The sequence below is a fragment of the Schistocerca serialis genome, chromosome 4, assembly GCF_023864345.2.
Source record: "Schistocerca serialis cubense isolate TAMUIC-IGC-003099 chromosome 4, iqSchSeri2.2, whole genome shotgun sequence".
Taxonomy (NCBI): Eukaryota; Metazoa; Arthropoda; class Insecta; order Orthoptera; family Acrididae; genus Schistocerca; species Schistocerca serialis.
In genome coordinates this window covers 437,294,654-437,311,876 of record NC_064641.1, presented here as the reverse complement: position 1 = coordinate 437,311,876, position 17,223 = coordinate 437,294,654, and the positions used below count along the sequence as shown (strand labels likewise).

Sequence of the window (17,223 nt, the reverse complement as noted above, 5' to 3'; positions counted from 1 at the left end):
GAAATACTATTTCGCTATACGATAAATACTATCTGTAATCTGCAAGTCTGTGAGGTCTCACCATATCAACCTATATCAACAGTAGCAGCTTCTATTATAGATTTATTTCTGCATTGTCACTAACGAAACAAGGGGCAGCATTGGAGGAGAATGGCCCAGCATGTCAGATGCTTTGAGAACAGAATAATCACTTGCGTTATAGAGCACTTTCGTTCTGGGACCCGTTGTTTTGACGTCTGTCTGCGAAGCGAAACTTTAATTCACAGAGAGGGCAAGAGCTGTGGCTCTAGACAAACTCCGAGAGTAATTGCTACAGTTTACCGTGACAAACGTATCTGAAAGTAGCCCGCGCCTATGCTATTACCGCGCCAAGTGTTGGCACGCCCATGGGTTGGCATTAATAAAATTATCTCCGTCGGACCGAAGGAAGATGGGTTAGCGTTTCTTTCCGCTACGGTTCTCCAGTCCGTTGCTCAATTCACCTTGCACTCTGCGCTCTCCCAGTAAATGGCTGACTCTCGTAGAAGCTGTGCCGATATTGCCACAGAATGCAATGTCAGCTCGTCAAACAACTCGTCACGCTTAGGAGGCTCTCGCAGACGAGCTGCGGCCACCACACTCGTTCCCGTTCACTGCGGAGAGTCCTTTTGCAACCTCTCAGAGAACTTTTTTTTCGCTTAAAGTTAGTCGATCTACTGTTGACACATGAACTATCTTACGTTTGTAGACAAAAACTTTCTGAATATAAAATGATCTGAAAGGAGAATCGAAGTTTCATCTCATTTTATTTTCTTACTCTTTGTTTACAAGTTAAAGCTACAGTATGCTGCAGGCTGTGGAGCGGTCATCTTATTGCAGTTGTAGGTGAATACATGTCCTGAAATTTTAACAATGTGAGGGAGTCATTATTTTGATTTATCACGACTTAATTACCGGTCAGGAATTTTAGAGCAAAACTTCAAGTGGTTAATGTAGCCTATTATCCTGGCGTAAGAGTCGACCGACGCAGAAGTAGTTTCGAGTATACCTCAGAGAAAGCTGTGCTATCGCTATGAGACACTGAAAACTTTTTTCCTTCTTAAAGCTGTATCTCGCGTCGTGAAAAACAAATTTATATTTTATAGATTACTTGGAGGGCACTTTCATTGTTTTAAAAGCTTATCACATTCTTACAGTTTCGTACACAACATCTACAAATGTAGTTATACACTGGTCAGCCAGAACATTATGACCACTGACGTAATACGGATATAAACACGTCCAGGCGATAGCAGAGCAGCGTCTCCTGGCGAGGAATGACTGCTAGCCATGCACACGCACGTTGCATGTGGTGTCACTGAGAGTGATGTCTTGTGTAGAACGGGGAAGGCGCGCGATCCATCTGAGTTTGAACTAGGGCAATTTGTGATGGCCCGGAGACACGGCAGGTTGCATAAACTGCTCGACTTGTCGGGTGTTGGAGGACTGCTGTGGTCAGTGTTTTCAACACGGGCGAAACCAAGGTGAAACCGCGTCCAGATGTCGTGCGGTTGGGCAGCCACCCCTCGTTGTAGGTGTCGGACATCGTATACAGGCGGCGGACTGTGGCGGAACTAAGACCAGACTTTAATGCTGAACAGAGTTCAAGTGTGTCTGAACATACAGTGCACCGAACTCTCCTAACGATGGGTCTGCGCAGGCGACTTCCCGTGCGTGTGCCAATGTTAACACCACGACATCGGCAACTGCATCTGAAATGGACACGTGACCATCGACACTGGATGTTGGCACAGTGGCAGATCGTTGCCTGGTCTGATTAGTCCCGATACCTCCTTCATCACGTCTACGGAAGGACGCGAATCCGTCGTCTTCCGCGGGAACAGCTCCTTGACGCCTATACTGTTGCACGGAGACAAGCTGGCGGCGGCACCATTCTGGTCTGGGGAACGTTCACTTGGGCATCCATGGGTCCAGAGAAGCTCTTGCAAGGCATCATGATGGCGAAGGGGTATAGTACACTGGTGGCAGACCACGTTCTACACTTCATGACGATCATGTTTCCAGAGGTGGCATTTTTCAAGAAGATAAGGTACCACAAGGCAATGAGTGCGATGGTGTGGTTCGAGAGGAACACTAGTGAGTCCAATTGACGTGCTGCCCCCCCCCCTCCCCCCTTCCCGCCCCAACTCACCAGCTCTGAACCCGTTCGAACACATATGGGATGAGGCGTCCGAGCTCATTGCCAGCTCCCCGGAATTTACGGGAATTAGGTGACTTGTATGCAGACGTGGTGCCAACTCCCTCCAGCGACCTACCAAGGGCTCATTGGTTCCATGACACGACGCGTCGCAGCTATTAAGTAGGTGGTCATAATGTTCTGGCGTCCTGGCTGATCAGTGTATGTAAATACACGAGAAACAAAATGAATACCTCAGTAAGTTCAGAAATTGGAGCTTGTATCCAGGAAAAGTTCAGTGATGGTATTGAAATTGAGGACGAAACGATGTCAGTGATAAGATTTGTTGATAACATAGCCATCGTTAGTGACAGTGAGTGAGAAGTGCATGACATTTTCAATGGAATGAAGTCTAAAATGAGTAGAGCGAAGAAAGAGGAAAGTAATGATGAGCAGCATAAATGTGATTAACGATAAACTTAACATCAAAATTGGGGATCACGAAGTAGACGAAGTGGATGCATGCTGCTAATTTTAATGCAAAAAGCACATGAAAGACGGAGAAAGCGACTGAACGAATCTCAGATTGAAAAATTTGTTTATGTTGTGGTCTATGATCGGCTTGTGCGAAGTCTGGCGGCGCTTGAATTGGCACAGACCGTGTTAAGACAAATTTGTACAAGTTGAGCTCGTAAATGTTACGCAGTCTTTTGCCTAGTGGTGTAGCAAGGAGCTGTGGTGCAGTTTTCTTTTGAAGTATTAGAAATTGTTCGCAGATTACACGCAGTTATGGACTGAAGGTATAACTGTATTCTTGGAACTGTATAAATCAATGCTAAATATTTGAAAAATTGAGAGCAGAGAACATAAGAAGGTAATAAAAAACAAGGTCTACGAGGAACTACAGACATCTGTGCATTTAAGATGGCAATACATCGCAAGTTAACCGTCTATAAAAGTGAGGTGATATTCGTTGCATGAAACATGGGTAGCATTATATTGGACGTTACACAACGATTCGGGTTCCTGATGTAGGCAGTTTCTAGGGTGGACCTTGCACTTCATCCATTTCACGTTCACTTTCTGTAACTCAGTTGTTTAAATGACGAAACTGAATCAAAGCCGGAGTGACAGAATAATAGAATTGGTTACCCTACAAAGTGGCGGAGAGGGACTGATAGTAGTATTAGATAAGACTTTTGAACACGCCAACAGATAGAGAGTGTTAGGTAGCTAGTTCCATGTGCTATAATCAGTAGCGTGGGTTAAATGTACCCCAACTTGACTACTCTGGTTTTCAGACATAAGTGCACGGCGGGAAGTCCATCGAACCACTTTCACACCATTACTCTACCGTTCCACTCTCTGACAGTGCGCGAGAAAACAGAAGACATTTTTCTTGCGAGCTCTGATTTCTCCCATTTTATTACGATGAACATTTATCGTTATGTAGGTGGGTGTCAACAAAATATTTTTGCATTCGGAAGAGAATGTTGGTGACAGAAATTTCATGAAAAGATCTCACTTCTACGAAAAACGCCTTTGTTACAATGACTGCCACCCCAACTCGCGTATAATATTCGTGACGCTGTATCCCCTATTTCCAGATAATACAAAACGAGTTGCCCTCCTTTGCAGTTTCTCTACATCCTCCGTCAATCCAACCTCGTAAGTATACAGTACTACACAGCCGTACTCAAGCAGAGGGCGGACAAGCGTGTTGTAGGCTGCCTCTTCAGTAGACCTGTTACATCTTCTATGTGGCCTGCCAGTAAAACGCAGTCTTTGTTTAGCCTTCCCCAGGTAATTACCTCTATGATCGTTCCAACTTACATTGTTCGTAACTGTAATTCCTAGGTATTTAACTGAATTATCAGTCTTTACATAAGTGTGATTTATGTAGTAACCGAAATATAACGGATTCTTTTTAGTACCCACGTGGATGACTTCACATTTTTCATTATATAGGGCCGATTACTACTTTTCGAATCGTACAAATATCTTGTGTAAATCAGTTTGCAATTGGGTTTAATCTTCTGATGAGTTTAGTAGACGTTAAATGACAGCATCATCTGCTGACAATCAAACATGTCTGCTGATACTATCCCCTAAATCATTTACATAGATTAGGGACAGCATGGGCCAACAACACTTCCTTTGGAAACGCTAGATATCATTTCTGTTTTACTGGACGACTTTTCGTCAATTACTACTCCAGTTGCACAACTGAGGCGATACGCCGTAGCCATGCACTTTGATTAGAAGTCGCTTGTGATGAAAGGTGTCAAGAGCCTTATGTAAATGTAAAAATATGGAATCAGTTTGAGATCCCCTGTCGATGGCACTCATTACTTCGTTAAAATAAAGAACAAGAACGATATTTTCTGAATCAGCGGCGACTTTGTGTCAATAAATTGTTTTCTTCAAGGTAATTCGTTATGTTTGAACGTAGGTATGTTTCAAAACCTTAGCGCAAATCGACGTCAGCGATATGGGTCTATAATTCATCGGATTACTCCTACTTCCTTCCTTCTGTGTTAGTGTGAACTGTGGAGCTATCCTTATGTACGGATTGTTTATCTTATTTTAGAAATTTTCCAGGGTTCCAGAAACTCGCTATGTATTGCATCTGTCTGCAGCGTTGGAGCAGCACTGAAAGTAGGAGAGAAAGCTTTGTGGTGGGCGTATGAGAGCAGAGAGAGCGGGGTCGGCTGGCACCCTTCCAAGAGTAATCAAGACTCTCGCTGCGGCATTTCTCCAGTAGGAGGGATGGTTGCTGCAGGATGCACCCCGCCGGTTCTCCGTGCAGTGGGGAATGCCTGGCGGCTTTAGCAAACGAGCGCGAATGGCGCAAGGTCTGCAGAGCCCGACCCGGGAATTCCGGATTGCCTGCACATTCGGCGCGCGGCCTCCGGATTGAGACGCGTCTCACGGTTTCGCACCGCCGCGAACCTCCTCCATGCGTGAAACAGCGCCGCTCTGCGTTGCAAATGCGATTTGTTTCGAAAGGAAACCTGCCCGGCCCTGCTGCTTTGTAGTGCCGTCTGCCCCACTCGTGACGCTGATGGCTTTCGGGGAAGAATAACCGCCGCAGGCAGGTCACGCGCGCTAGTAAAAGGATATTTTACTTCGGGTACCAAGCGCTTCTCTGAATGAAAATACGGGCGCCATTCTTTTGTTCCACCGTGGCATCCAGTCACATCAATGTGACCACCGCCTATACTCGACGTTAAAGTGCAATATCCGCTCACAGACGGCGGATGGGAGCACTAGCAGTGGAGGGCAGCATGTCGGGGCACGCGGAAAACAGTGCATTCGTTTCCGTAAACAACCGTCGGTACGTTCTACCAATCGTTGAATTTCACGACTGTAGAAATCCTCTCCTCGGTCACGGAGCCATTCGAGGAACGGTGGGCGAACGTTCTCACTGATGAAAAATCTGCGACTGCTGCGGATCAGTTCCTCACTTGCCTGGACATTGTCGTTTGTGGTCGGTGTGGATGGCCTTCCTCTCCTACCAACATCACTCAGGTCTATGAGGCCTTACTCACATTGTTGGCACCATCCCACTACGGCTGGATGCGGCGTTTCTTTTCTTATGTATCTCCAGATTTTCACGGTGAATCTGTGTGCAATTTAGACGGTTTGCCCACAAGGATCGTACTGTCCCGTGTACTTCAGCTTTGGATTACGTTTCCAGTTGCCGCGTCATTTGAATGGCACTTTGTGATGCACCTCTTACCCGTACAGAAGCAACGCTTGTGACGGTCCTCTAATGCCGTTCAGGCTTTTCCTATTCACAGGATTGAGTGGTTTGTCAACCATCTGGCCCATAGGAACCTAGGCGCACCGAGTAGGGAGACACCACAGGAATATGTGGAATGCGAAATTATCCCCCTAATATTTTACTACCTGACGATATTAATACAGCCCTGGATCGCAAACTTGTCTGACTGCCCAGAAACTGCCGAGAGAGAACTTGAATATTAAGAATATTGCGTAAAATCACGTGTAACACTCACTTCACAAGTCCACCTGCATACGTGACGCGCAATATTGACAACCCCAGGAAAGGCTATCGATTTTTATTAGCGTTCGATACATGCCTCTCACAGGACTTCAAGCATGCGTATGAGAGATTTATAACAACAGGCCGTTCCTAATACCATATATCATAATAATTGCTGTAATTAAACGTGACATAATGACTTATCTGCGGGTAATGCTTTCATATACGAATGCTCTCCCAGGAGTGAGTTGTTATCGCCAATAATTTACTAATTAATTATGAAACACGTTTGTATTATAGCTTGCAGTATGCCATTTTAAGGTAATGGCGCATTGGAAATTTGTCACAAACATATCACCTTTATCTTTAAGTGCCAAATATAAGCCTGGATAATGGATAAGGTCGTGGTTTATGGAGGCAAAGGACGCAGGTTCGTATCCTGCAATATGCGAGTTTATTATTATTATTTTCATCTTAGCGGTGTAAAAGCATTCTGTGACTTCCTTATGAATGGAACACTTTCACGTTATGCAATATTCGAAGTTATTTGAATTTCCGTCCGGTTAGAAAACGAAGAATGAAATAATAATTGTCGATTTTCGAGTGTGAGGTTAGGCAGGAACTTAACAGGACTGGTTTAATTGATGCGACTGAAACGAGCAGAAATAAAATTCATACTCTTCCTTTTCACAAATATTTGGCTCTTTATTTACGAATATGTGGCGATTTATAAGTGTGTGGTTAGGTAGGAGCCTAAGACGACAGTTAATTGCTGCAAGTGAGACGAGGGGCAGAAAAAAGCATGAAGTTACTTCGCGTTTGCAGAAAGTCTTGTGAAACGAGTGTTACACTGAAGTCACAACTTTCCACGGGAAACTCAAAGGCGCAGAGTAAACGTACTGTCATTGCAAAAATACATTTTCAATCGTCTATCCAAAATTAACTCTAATCAATCCAGCCTTCCAGTTCAGTCATATGGTATCGCTACAGTTCGGCAGAGTAAACGATCAAGAGTAAAACTACAAAACCACTTCGAGCATAAATTAATGTTCACGCCGCTGTATTTCCTCGTAGTACAGTATGTACGGTCAGGCGCCACTTGAAATCTCCAAATAGCCTTCGCAGTCAGTCGGTACAGTCTAAAAATAGCAGTACATCCAGCTTTGTGCGGTACAGATCATTAACAAGTCACTTACAGATCGTAACAGATCAGAACGCCTCACAATCTTTTCTGCGCCGGCGGATTCTTTGGCGGCGACCTTATGCTCGCCCGGCTGTCGGCTGCCCGCTGTTATCGACCATGTACGCGGTTCACCGGTCGTTCACCAGCTGCAGCGCCCCGTAACTTACACTAGCTTTTTGGCAACAATTTTCAGTGTACTTTGGACAGTGACTGCCTATCTCGGCTGTCTATATAACTTCTCATTCTGACGTGCTTCCACCGTGCGATCTCTGGATATACACTACTGGCCATTAAAATTGCTACACCAAGAATAAATGCAGATGATAAACGGGCATTCATTGGACAAATATATTATACTAGAACTGACATGTGATTGCATTTTCACGCAATTTGGGTGCATAGATCCTGAGATATCAGTACCCAGAACAACCACCTCTGGCCATAATAATGGCCTTGACACGCCTGGGCATTGAGTCAAACAGAGCTTGGATGGCGTGTACAGGTACAGCTGCCCATGCAGCTTCAACGCGATACCACAGTTCATCAAGAGTAGTGACTGGCGTATTATGACGAGCCAGTTGCTCGCCCACCATTGACTAGGCGTTTTCAATTGATGAGAGATCTGGAGAATGTGCTGGCCAGTGCAGAAGTTGAACATGTTCTGTATCCAGAAAGGCCCGTACAGAACCTGCAGCATGCGGTCGTGCATTATCCTGCTGAAATGTAGGGTTTCGCAGGGATCCAATGAAGGGTAGAGCCACGGGTCGTAACACATCTGGAATGTAACGTCCACTGTTCAAAGTGCCGTCAACGCGAACAAGAGGTGACCGAGACGTGTAACCAATGGCACCCCATACCATCACGCCGGGTGATACGCCAGTATGGCGATGACGAATACACGCTTCCAATGTGCGTTCACTGCGATGTCGCCAAACACGGACGCGACCATCATGATGCTGTAAAGAGAACCCGGATTCATCCGAAAAAAATGATGTTTTGCCATTCGTGCACCCACGTTCGTCTTTGAGCACACCATCGCAGGTGCTCCTGTCTGTGATGCAGCGTCAAGGGTAACCGCAGCCTTGATCTTCAAGCTGATAGTCCATTCTGCTGCAAACGTCGTCGAACTGTTCGTGCAGATGGTTGTTGTCTTGCAAACGTCCCCATCTGTTGACTCAGGGATCGGGACGTGGCTGCACGATCCGTTACAGCCATGCGGCTAAGATGCCTGTCATCTCGACTGCTAGTGATACGAGGCCGTTGGGATCCAGCACGGTGTTCCGTATTACCCTCCTGAACCACCGATTCCATATTCTGCTAACAGCCATTGGATCTCGACCAACGCAAGCAACAATGTCGCGATACGATAAACCGCAATCGCGATAGGCTACAATCCGACCTTTATCAAAGTCGGAAACGTGATGGTACGCATTTCTCTTCCTTACACGAGGCGTCACAACAACGTTTCACCAGGCAACGCCGGTCAGCTGCTGTTAGTGTATGAGAAATCGGTTGGAAACTTTCCTCATGTCAGCACGTTGTAGGTGTCACCACCGGCGCCAACCTTATGTGAATGCTCTGAAAAGCTAATCATTTGCATATCACAGCACCATCTTCCTGTCGGTTAAATTTCGCGTCTGTAGCACGTCATCTTCGTGATGTAGCAATTTTAATGGCCAGTAGTGTATATACCGATACAAAAGGTCTGTCACGGGGACCCATAGTCGTCTGCTTCACAGTTAAAATAACTCGTGTGTTAAACACTCTCTCAAATCTCGTAAATGGGTTCCCCGTACATGATGTACTTGTGATTTGGTTATTCATTCTCCTATCAGAAACACACAGTTACGGCTATATTATTTTTGTTCAATACTCAGCCGCTTCCAGCGCTTTTTTTGTTCCTTGGAAGTTCACCTGTGCAAGGAGCTGTACACAATCGGCATTGAATCATATGAAGCATCTTCATCAGTGTAAGCCCACCTTGCCAAATTGACGTTCGATCTGCCAACTCCAGATCTAAGTCCATCAAGGGTCTTCCAAGTCCTCCATTTCTCATCATAGCCAGGAGGTAGTGTTTCCTAAACATTTTTCCAAGCAGGGGAAATGTAGGTCGTAGCTCTATACAGTTACTACCTAGTGTTTTAGCAGCGGTTGTAAGACCCGCCGTTGTTCTAAGGGAACTCCTCCTTGAATTCAGTCTTTGAGGTTGCGGTTAGTGCCCATACGGAGGATGCATTCTCTCCTGCTCCACTTTCTTCCTTTCTTTATTCACAGCTATTTCTCCTCGAAAAGGACGTGGTACTATTCCTACAAGGTGGCAAAGCCATTCGACTAGAGTGAATTTCTGGCAAACTGTTATGGTTCTATAGGTGTCATTGAGAGCTATTTCGCCTGCTTGGCATGTGTTGAATTATACCAAACAGGACATGTATACTCTGCCTGAGAATAGCGCAGTGTCATTCCAGAGGTTTGTAGAGATTCAGGTTGACTACCCCACTGTGATTATGGACTGTGGGAAACCCGGACCAGAAGAAAATGGAAGCATTTGAGACGTGGTGCTACAGAAGAATGTTGAAAATTAGATGATCTGATAAGGTAAGTAATAAGGAAGTTCTCAGCAGAATCGGTGAGTAAAGGAATATGTGGAAAACACAAAGAAGAAGGGGCAGGATGATAGGGCATCTGTTAAGAGATCAGGGAATGATTTTCGAGGTACTAGAGGGAGCTGCAGAGGGAAAAACCTGTAGGGGAAAACAGAGATGGAATACATTCAGCAATAATTGAGAGCGTAGGTTGCAAGTGCTTTTCTGAGATGAAAAGTTTGGCACAGGAGAGATATTCGTGGCCGCATCAAACCCGTCAGAAGATTGATGACTAAAATAACGTCATTGTGACTCGGCCAGTTTCCGCGGAAGATTGTTCCTGGCGGAAACTTTTCACTTACAGTTCATTTAGTGCTTCTTGAAAGTAAGTAATCTATCAAGTGCTCCTATATATTTTCGAGTCTCACAGTGTGATAACACTATTTTTAATTTGAGACAAACTTCCCCGTTTCTCATATGAGAAGGACACACTCGAGTCTGTGGGATTTGGTTTAAGTTGATTTGTGTTGTAGTATCTGGAAAGTTGTTTAAGGGCGTACTTGAGAGTGTTCACTACTGAATTAAAATTTGTGATGAAAAGATTGAAACATCCCCTTAGAAAAATTTATGAATGACTGTGCTGATAAACCTCTTACATTATATGCTTTTCAAACAACTGAGCAAAACTGAACGTACTTAGACATTACTCTCTTTACTTATTCTGATCAACACTAACTGACGCACAATATTTTTAGCGCAACGCAATCTGACTTTTAATAATCCCTACAAAAGAATGGCCCTGACTAACAATAACCTATACCTTTCATGAATCACTTACCTCACAAAAATCTTCGTTACTCAAACTACTACAATACAGCAAGCGCGAATACTGCCAGCTAAATAAAAGATTCTAACTACTGAAGTCACTAACTAGTGATTGGCATAGTTAGCAAATGAAAGATTTTGATACAGAACAAACAATGTATTTACGTTAACAGTGCTCAAACATCCAGTCTTAGAAATTTACTGATGGACACACGTTCAGATCATCCGCTCTCAAAACTCCGCCATCTCTGTCCCCACATCCACCAGTGCTGGCGGCTCACCTCCAACTGCGCAACGCTACGCACTGTTCACATCCAACTGCCCAACACTACAATAGCAAATATTCCAAGAATGCAAACCAGCCACAGACTGCACACAGCACGGCCAGTGATTTTCATACAGAGCGCTAGGGACGTTACCAACATAAAAAGCTAAACAGCCTACATACAAGATGAAATACTGCGTCCTCCACAGTTATGGCTAATAATAACCTACAGGCCAACATTGTCGTAGTTTTCACGGTTGAAACGACAAGAATGTTGAACATGTGACTGGTGACTCAATGAAGGCTTTCAGCACCAGATGTCATACTGCTGATGAGTCTTCCGGGTTGTATGGCCGTGTTCGAAGAAACTTTTCCGTTCCTGACGTTTCGTCCAGAGCTTCGGAGGTGCTCTTGGCGACGTCGACCGAGTTGGCAAAACTCAGCGTCGCCAGGAGATGGCCGGCGCAGCTCTGGACGAAACGCCAGGAACCGAAAGTTTCTTGACCACGGCTGTAAGTCCGGAAGACTCATCAGCAATTACGTGGTTGACTCTGTAGACGAGGAGACGTACCTGGCGTCCTGGCGCTTGGTGTCGGCGGTGACGAAGTAGACGAGCTGCACCGAGGGCACGCTGATGATGGTGCCCTCGTCGGAGACGACGGTGCCGCCGAAGAAGACGGGGAAGGCGTGCGCGTGCCAGGTAACGGGGTTGAACATAATGGGGAAGGTGAGGTTGAGGCGGCGCGTCTCCACGTCGGCCAGCACGTGGTCCAGCTCGAGGATGTCGTTGTGGAAGCACTGGTCCTCCCAGCGCGCGCACACCTCGCGGTACGTGAACGTCTCGCCGTCCTCCCACTGCACCGTCGCGTTCTGGATCAGCGCGTCCAGCTGGCGCAGCTCCGCCCAGATCTCCTGCCGCAGCATGTCGTGGCCCTCGCGCGGCGTCACGATCACGCGCCCGAACCGGCCTGCAAGCACAGCACCGTCACACCAGGGAGAAGCAGAGGTACAAAACTACGTAAAAAATTCCTTTCCTCGTGGCAGAGAGGCTATACCAAATGTTTCTCCTGACAGTCCTGTCTATCATAATCTGATCATAAGTAGCTGGACACCCGCACGCAATGCGCAATTGACCGCTAGACGTCACTTGAGGCCGAGGCGGCGTGTATTGTGTTGGGTCGGTTCTAACATTCTACGTGGTGTCTGTTTGTCCTAAGTCGTGTCTCCCTACCACTTTCGCGCAACGACGCTCTGAGCGTGTTTTTTAGGGAATTGACTAGTTTGAACCTGGGGCCTGTTGCTGGTAAGGAGACGCCAGACCACACATGACATGTAGAGTTCAGAAGAGTTCAGTGATACTAGCGATTATATAATCAAATACTTAATGATTTCAGCGTCAGCTCCACTGCACTCCCTGTAAAAGAATCTTAATACTAACTAAATTTAGTGGAAGGGGTTCAAAGCTTTCCTATTTTTAGTTAGCTGGTAAAATAACGTCGAAAAAGCAGTTAAGTTTACCATTGGAAATTTTATTCTACTCAAAAAACATTGTTTATAAATTGCACTGTTGATAAAAGGAAATATTTTAATACAGGATGAAAAAAACCAACTGTGTTCAACAAAAATGTGAACGAATATTCCCTGAATGGGTTTCCAAGTTCTACAATGGATCGAAGGATGACCTATGCCATATCATATCTATAACCTAGATTTAAGTTAAGTTTCATGAAAGAGAATACTATCAAAATGGTCTACAGTGACCCTCAATTATCTTTAATTACTTATCTAACTTGTCGTAAATTACAGTGGCTGATGTGGCTTCTCAATAGTTATATAACAGAAAAATCTTCGAGTTTCAGATTTTTACTTCAAGTAGCAAATGTGAACACCATGAGATTTAATTGACGATTGACACTAGTATTACGTAAAAAAGGGATGTAACAGATGAAACTTCTGCAGTTCTGAGTGAAGCCTTATGAGCTCATAAATGCGGCATCGCATGCGTTCATTACCTTGTCGTTGGTTAGGCAGTGTCAGGGGCGACGGGCGGCGCAGCGCCACACACCTCGCCATCTCGGAAGCAACTCTTCTCTAACTTCTCTTTACTACAATTTACCGAAGTTGGTTTAAAAAAAGCTATATAGCTGTGTTTTCAACTGACCAATCAGGGCCTCAATGTTAACCTTAAGCTCCGCCTACAAAAATCCTGTCTATCCAATGAGAAACGTTATACTTTTCGTGGTGGGGCAATGTTTTTAACGTTTGCAACGTAACAGAGACGCGAAAAAGTCTCACGCTAAAACTTGCAGCTGGTATGGCCCATTTAGTGTTATTGTAAGATCTTTACTGTTCTTCTGGAGGGCTCTAGCTTTTAACATGGGCTGGGGTGGTCCTGGCAGTCAGCCGGCGATGTGGGTGTCCGTCCCTTATCGTAGGGCCTTCTAGCTTAACACGGTTCTGCTCTCGGCTTCTGTTCTCATTTCTTCCTTCGGAACTGCGTCTGTTTCACGGTGGGAAGGTATGACATGATGACATGCTTTTAGGCGTTCTTGTGTTAGTCTGTGGTATTCCATTTGCTCACTCGTTGATCGTATTACTTTTGTTAATTTAATGTCAGGATTTATTCGGAGCTATGTGACATACTGCCGGATTTGCTTATCATGTCAGGGTTTTCATGGAAGGTGTTGGATTTGCCTGACACCTTACACGGTCAGCAGAGCTCAGTGACTTCGAAAGTGGACTAGTCGTTGGATGTTACCGTGGAAATAAATCGATCAGGGACATTTCCACCCATCTGAAGCTGCCCGATTCGACTATTGGCGATGTGACTGTGAAGAGGAAGCACAAAGGTACAACCGCAGCTAAACCAAGACAAGGTAGGCCTCACGTACCTCATGATGGAACGGTTTGGGTTTGGCAAATGGGTGGAGAACGTTACCTGCCATCGTGTGTAGTGCCGATAGTGAAGTACGGAGGAGGTGGTGTTTAAGCCGTCGGCACACGGACCGTGCTGTCGAACGTTAACGTCGAGCGTGCCAAGTTCAACGTGCTGCTGAACGCTCAGGAACGATAAGACTTGTGCATACGGTACGTGTGCCCCAACGTGGTATACGCGATCGCAACGCACACCAGAGGCAGTTGAGGGATGTTTCCAGTTCGTAAATCACACTGTTTACTCAACGGGCGCGCGTAAAATTCCCAGATTAGCTCTGTTAAAACGCACATTTCCTCCAATGTCCACGAAAAGGAGAGTACCATGCCCAATCAATAAGGACACAGGCTTATAAAAGTTCAATTACAAACAGTGCGGTACAAATTTGGAATACTTCTCTGCATAAGATAAACATTATTTCATCACTCCCACAGCTTAGTAAAACCCCAAGGTCAGTCTCACTTGATCACTGTTCCTACCCAGTAGCAGAATCTTTGCAACATTTGAATTACGAAGTGTAAAAGAAAAAGGAGCAAAATATCTTTATACAAGTAGCGCAAGCTGTCCTGTAGATTAACCCAATCGAACAAAGTCACCCCTCAAAAAAGGTGAACTTTTATTTACATAACATCAGATATTATAGTACATACTTATATTAAACTAATGATAAAGTTTCAGAACCTAATAAAAACGCGAATGTTAGGAAAAAAATTTGGGTCAGCACGCGAACCACCGCCCCAACAAACAACTCAATACAAAACAGCGACGCTATTCATTACGCTAAACCAATAACACTCTCTTGGTATCTAATCATATTATCTTATCCTTCCTGAAAACCTTAATCGTAGATATGTTACTAATTGAAATTTAATTATAACAAATTGTACCAAGAACAATCTTCAGTGTGTAGCTGCCTTCAAATAGCCTACTCTCATAATATGCTAGTTACAATAATTCTTTTACCACGAATATGATGTTCTCATTATTTTATTGGAACGAATCACACAGTTAACAACGGGTTTTCCAGTGATTCTCAATTTGCTGGTGCTCAGAAACGGCATGTATACATATCGGCTTGAAATGAATGCCAATATGGCGCCTCACATCGCTGTACTGAAGGGAGACGGCGTGCGTGTGACGTAGATGGCGTTGTGCCATCTCATTGGTCAACGCTCAGACGCACGCTCAGAATATCTGACATGCCAGATATTGCTCTGCACGTTCGGAAAGATTCCCGAACGTGCTATTCCACGCTATGACGTCAGAAACTCGGCACGCTCAACGTTCGGATGCACGGTCCGTGTGCCGACGGCTTCACGGCAGGGGGGTTGTTTTAGTGAGTGGGTGTGGCCCCCTTAAGAAAGGCTAATTGCGGAATTATGTGAATGTATTTTACAGAATTGCATACTGCATATGGTAAAGTAACAGTTCGTAGATGATGGATGAGTGACCACGACAATGAAACCTGTCGTGAAGCAACATCTCCGAAGCAATGGTTTGTGGGCATTAACATTCCTAAAATCGACTGACCTGTCCAGAGTGCCGACCTGAATCCAATGGGACACTTTTGGAATGAGTTGGATCGCTGACTTCACTCCAGATCCCTGAATCCATCACTACGTTCTCTGGTTTCAACTCTTGAGCATGTATGGACTACCATACCTCCGCATAGAGTTTCTCCAGCAGAGTTCAAGCCGTCATAAAGGTGAAGGATGCAGACACAATATTAATGTGCATTAAGATGTGTCCTGATACTTTTAATCAGATAGAGTACAATTTCCAGTCGGCTGACTAGCAGTCATTTAGCTTCACGTTCCATTGATCATTTGTACGATTGATCCTAATGATCTGGAAAGAGTCTTTTACATTCATACTAAACATTCTCATATCTACATACGGCTACATGCTGATCAGTTACAAGCCTTTTTTTCAGGAGCACGTTAATAAATCGTACCCACCTTCCTCTACATACTGGATAACAATAAATTCTTGTACAGACTTGAAGGAATTGTCAAGAATAATCTTTTTGAAGTTTGCTTTCAGATTTAACTTTCCTACCTACCAGACAATTTACATCATTTCATAGGCTATCAAAAACTTTGGAGGCAGCCATGTGCACCCATTTTTGGGCTTAAGTCAACGTTAATGTGAAATAATAAATGTCTTTTTTTCTTCTCATATTGTATATGTACATCAATGTTGTTTTTGAGGTGCAGTGAGTTATTTGCAACAACACTGATCAGGAAAAACACGTACTGTGTAGCAGTTATTACAATGCCTAATTTATAAAACAAATGTCTACAAGAAGATCTGCTATGATTAGTAGTGCAAAAGTGACTGTAATGAGTTGTTTTAAGAAGTGAACAATGTGAGTTTTTCAGTTACAATATTGAAGTTACCACCATTGTTAGTGTTTCATCACCATGTGCTACATTTTAATTGGCGTAGTACTATTAGGTGTGTAGGAGCATCAGGTCAGGGTGAGTGTTTCCATAAACAGTGTATCATGTGATTTGGGAAGCGAAATTATCCACTAATAGCGACTTCCTATATCTGATAAACTATCTCGAAGAAATTACGCCACAAAAGGCGCCGGACCCTCAAATTGGGAACACGTTTAGCGACAGGCCAGCTACATCATAACAGTTCATATTTTGTGCAGATGGTGCCTCGTAGCTTGCAAATATTTGAAGAACATCGTATTTAGGAACCGGAAAGAGTTGGTGGCGAAATAAACCATTATTCACCATCAGTTTTGATCAAGAGATAATCCTCAGCTAACATAATAATATAAATTTTATTTTATCGTATAGAAATGGCTTGTAAAGCCCGCGACGGTAAAAACAATGAATTAGTTTTTGAAATAATTTTATTTTGCCGATAATTACGATTTTCCTTTATTTCTCGCACGACGCGGATCGGGAAATGTTTTCCATTTTCGAGTGCGTATTTTCGAGCGTTATGGACTCATTTCCTCATCGCGTTGTGTAAGAAATCAATAACAGAAAATCGTAAATGGCAGCATAAATTATTTCATAAACATGACCAACGCATTTACAGGCGCAGGCTTTATCAACGATTTATAACGGATAAAATAAGAAACAATATTATATATCATGTCACGTGATGATTCTCTGTTAATGGAAACTGGTGGTGAATACAGCTTTATTTCATCAGCAGCTCTTGATGGTTCTCAAAAATAATTTTCTTAAAATATCATTTTTTGGCACTGCATCATCACTGATTTCATTCCCATCGAACCATTAATTCCA

The 17,223-nt window shown here is 44.2% G+C and overlaps 1 protein-coding gene across 1 annotated transcript in view; it reads right to left on the bottom strand.

Annotated features, from left to right (window-relative positions):
- LOC126475047 (patched domain-containing protein 3) overlaps window positions 1–17,223 on the bottom strand; it is a 402,341-nt gene that overhangs the window by 117,386 nt on the left and 267,732 nt on the right. The window contains exon 3 of the mRNA XM_050102596.1: window positions 11,591–11,987. Coding sequence (XP_049958553.1) covers window positions 11,591–11,987 — 397 coding nt within the window. The remainder of the gene's footprint in view (window positions 1–11,590; window positions 11,988–17,223) is intronic.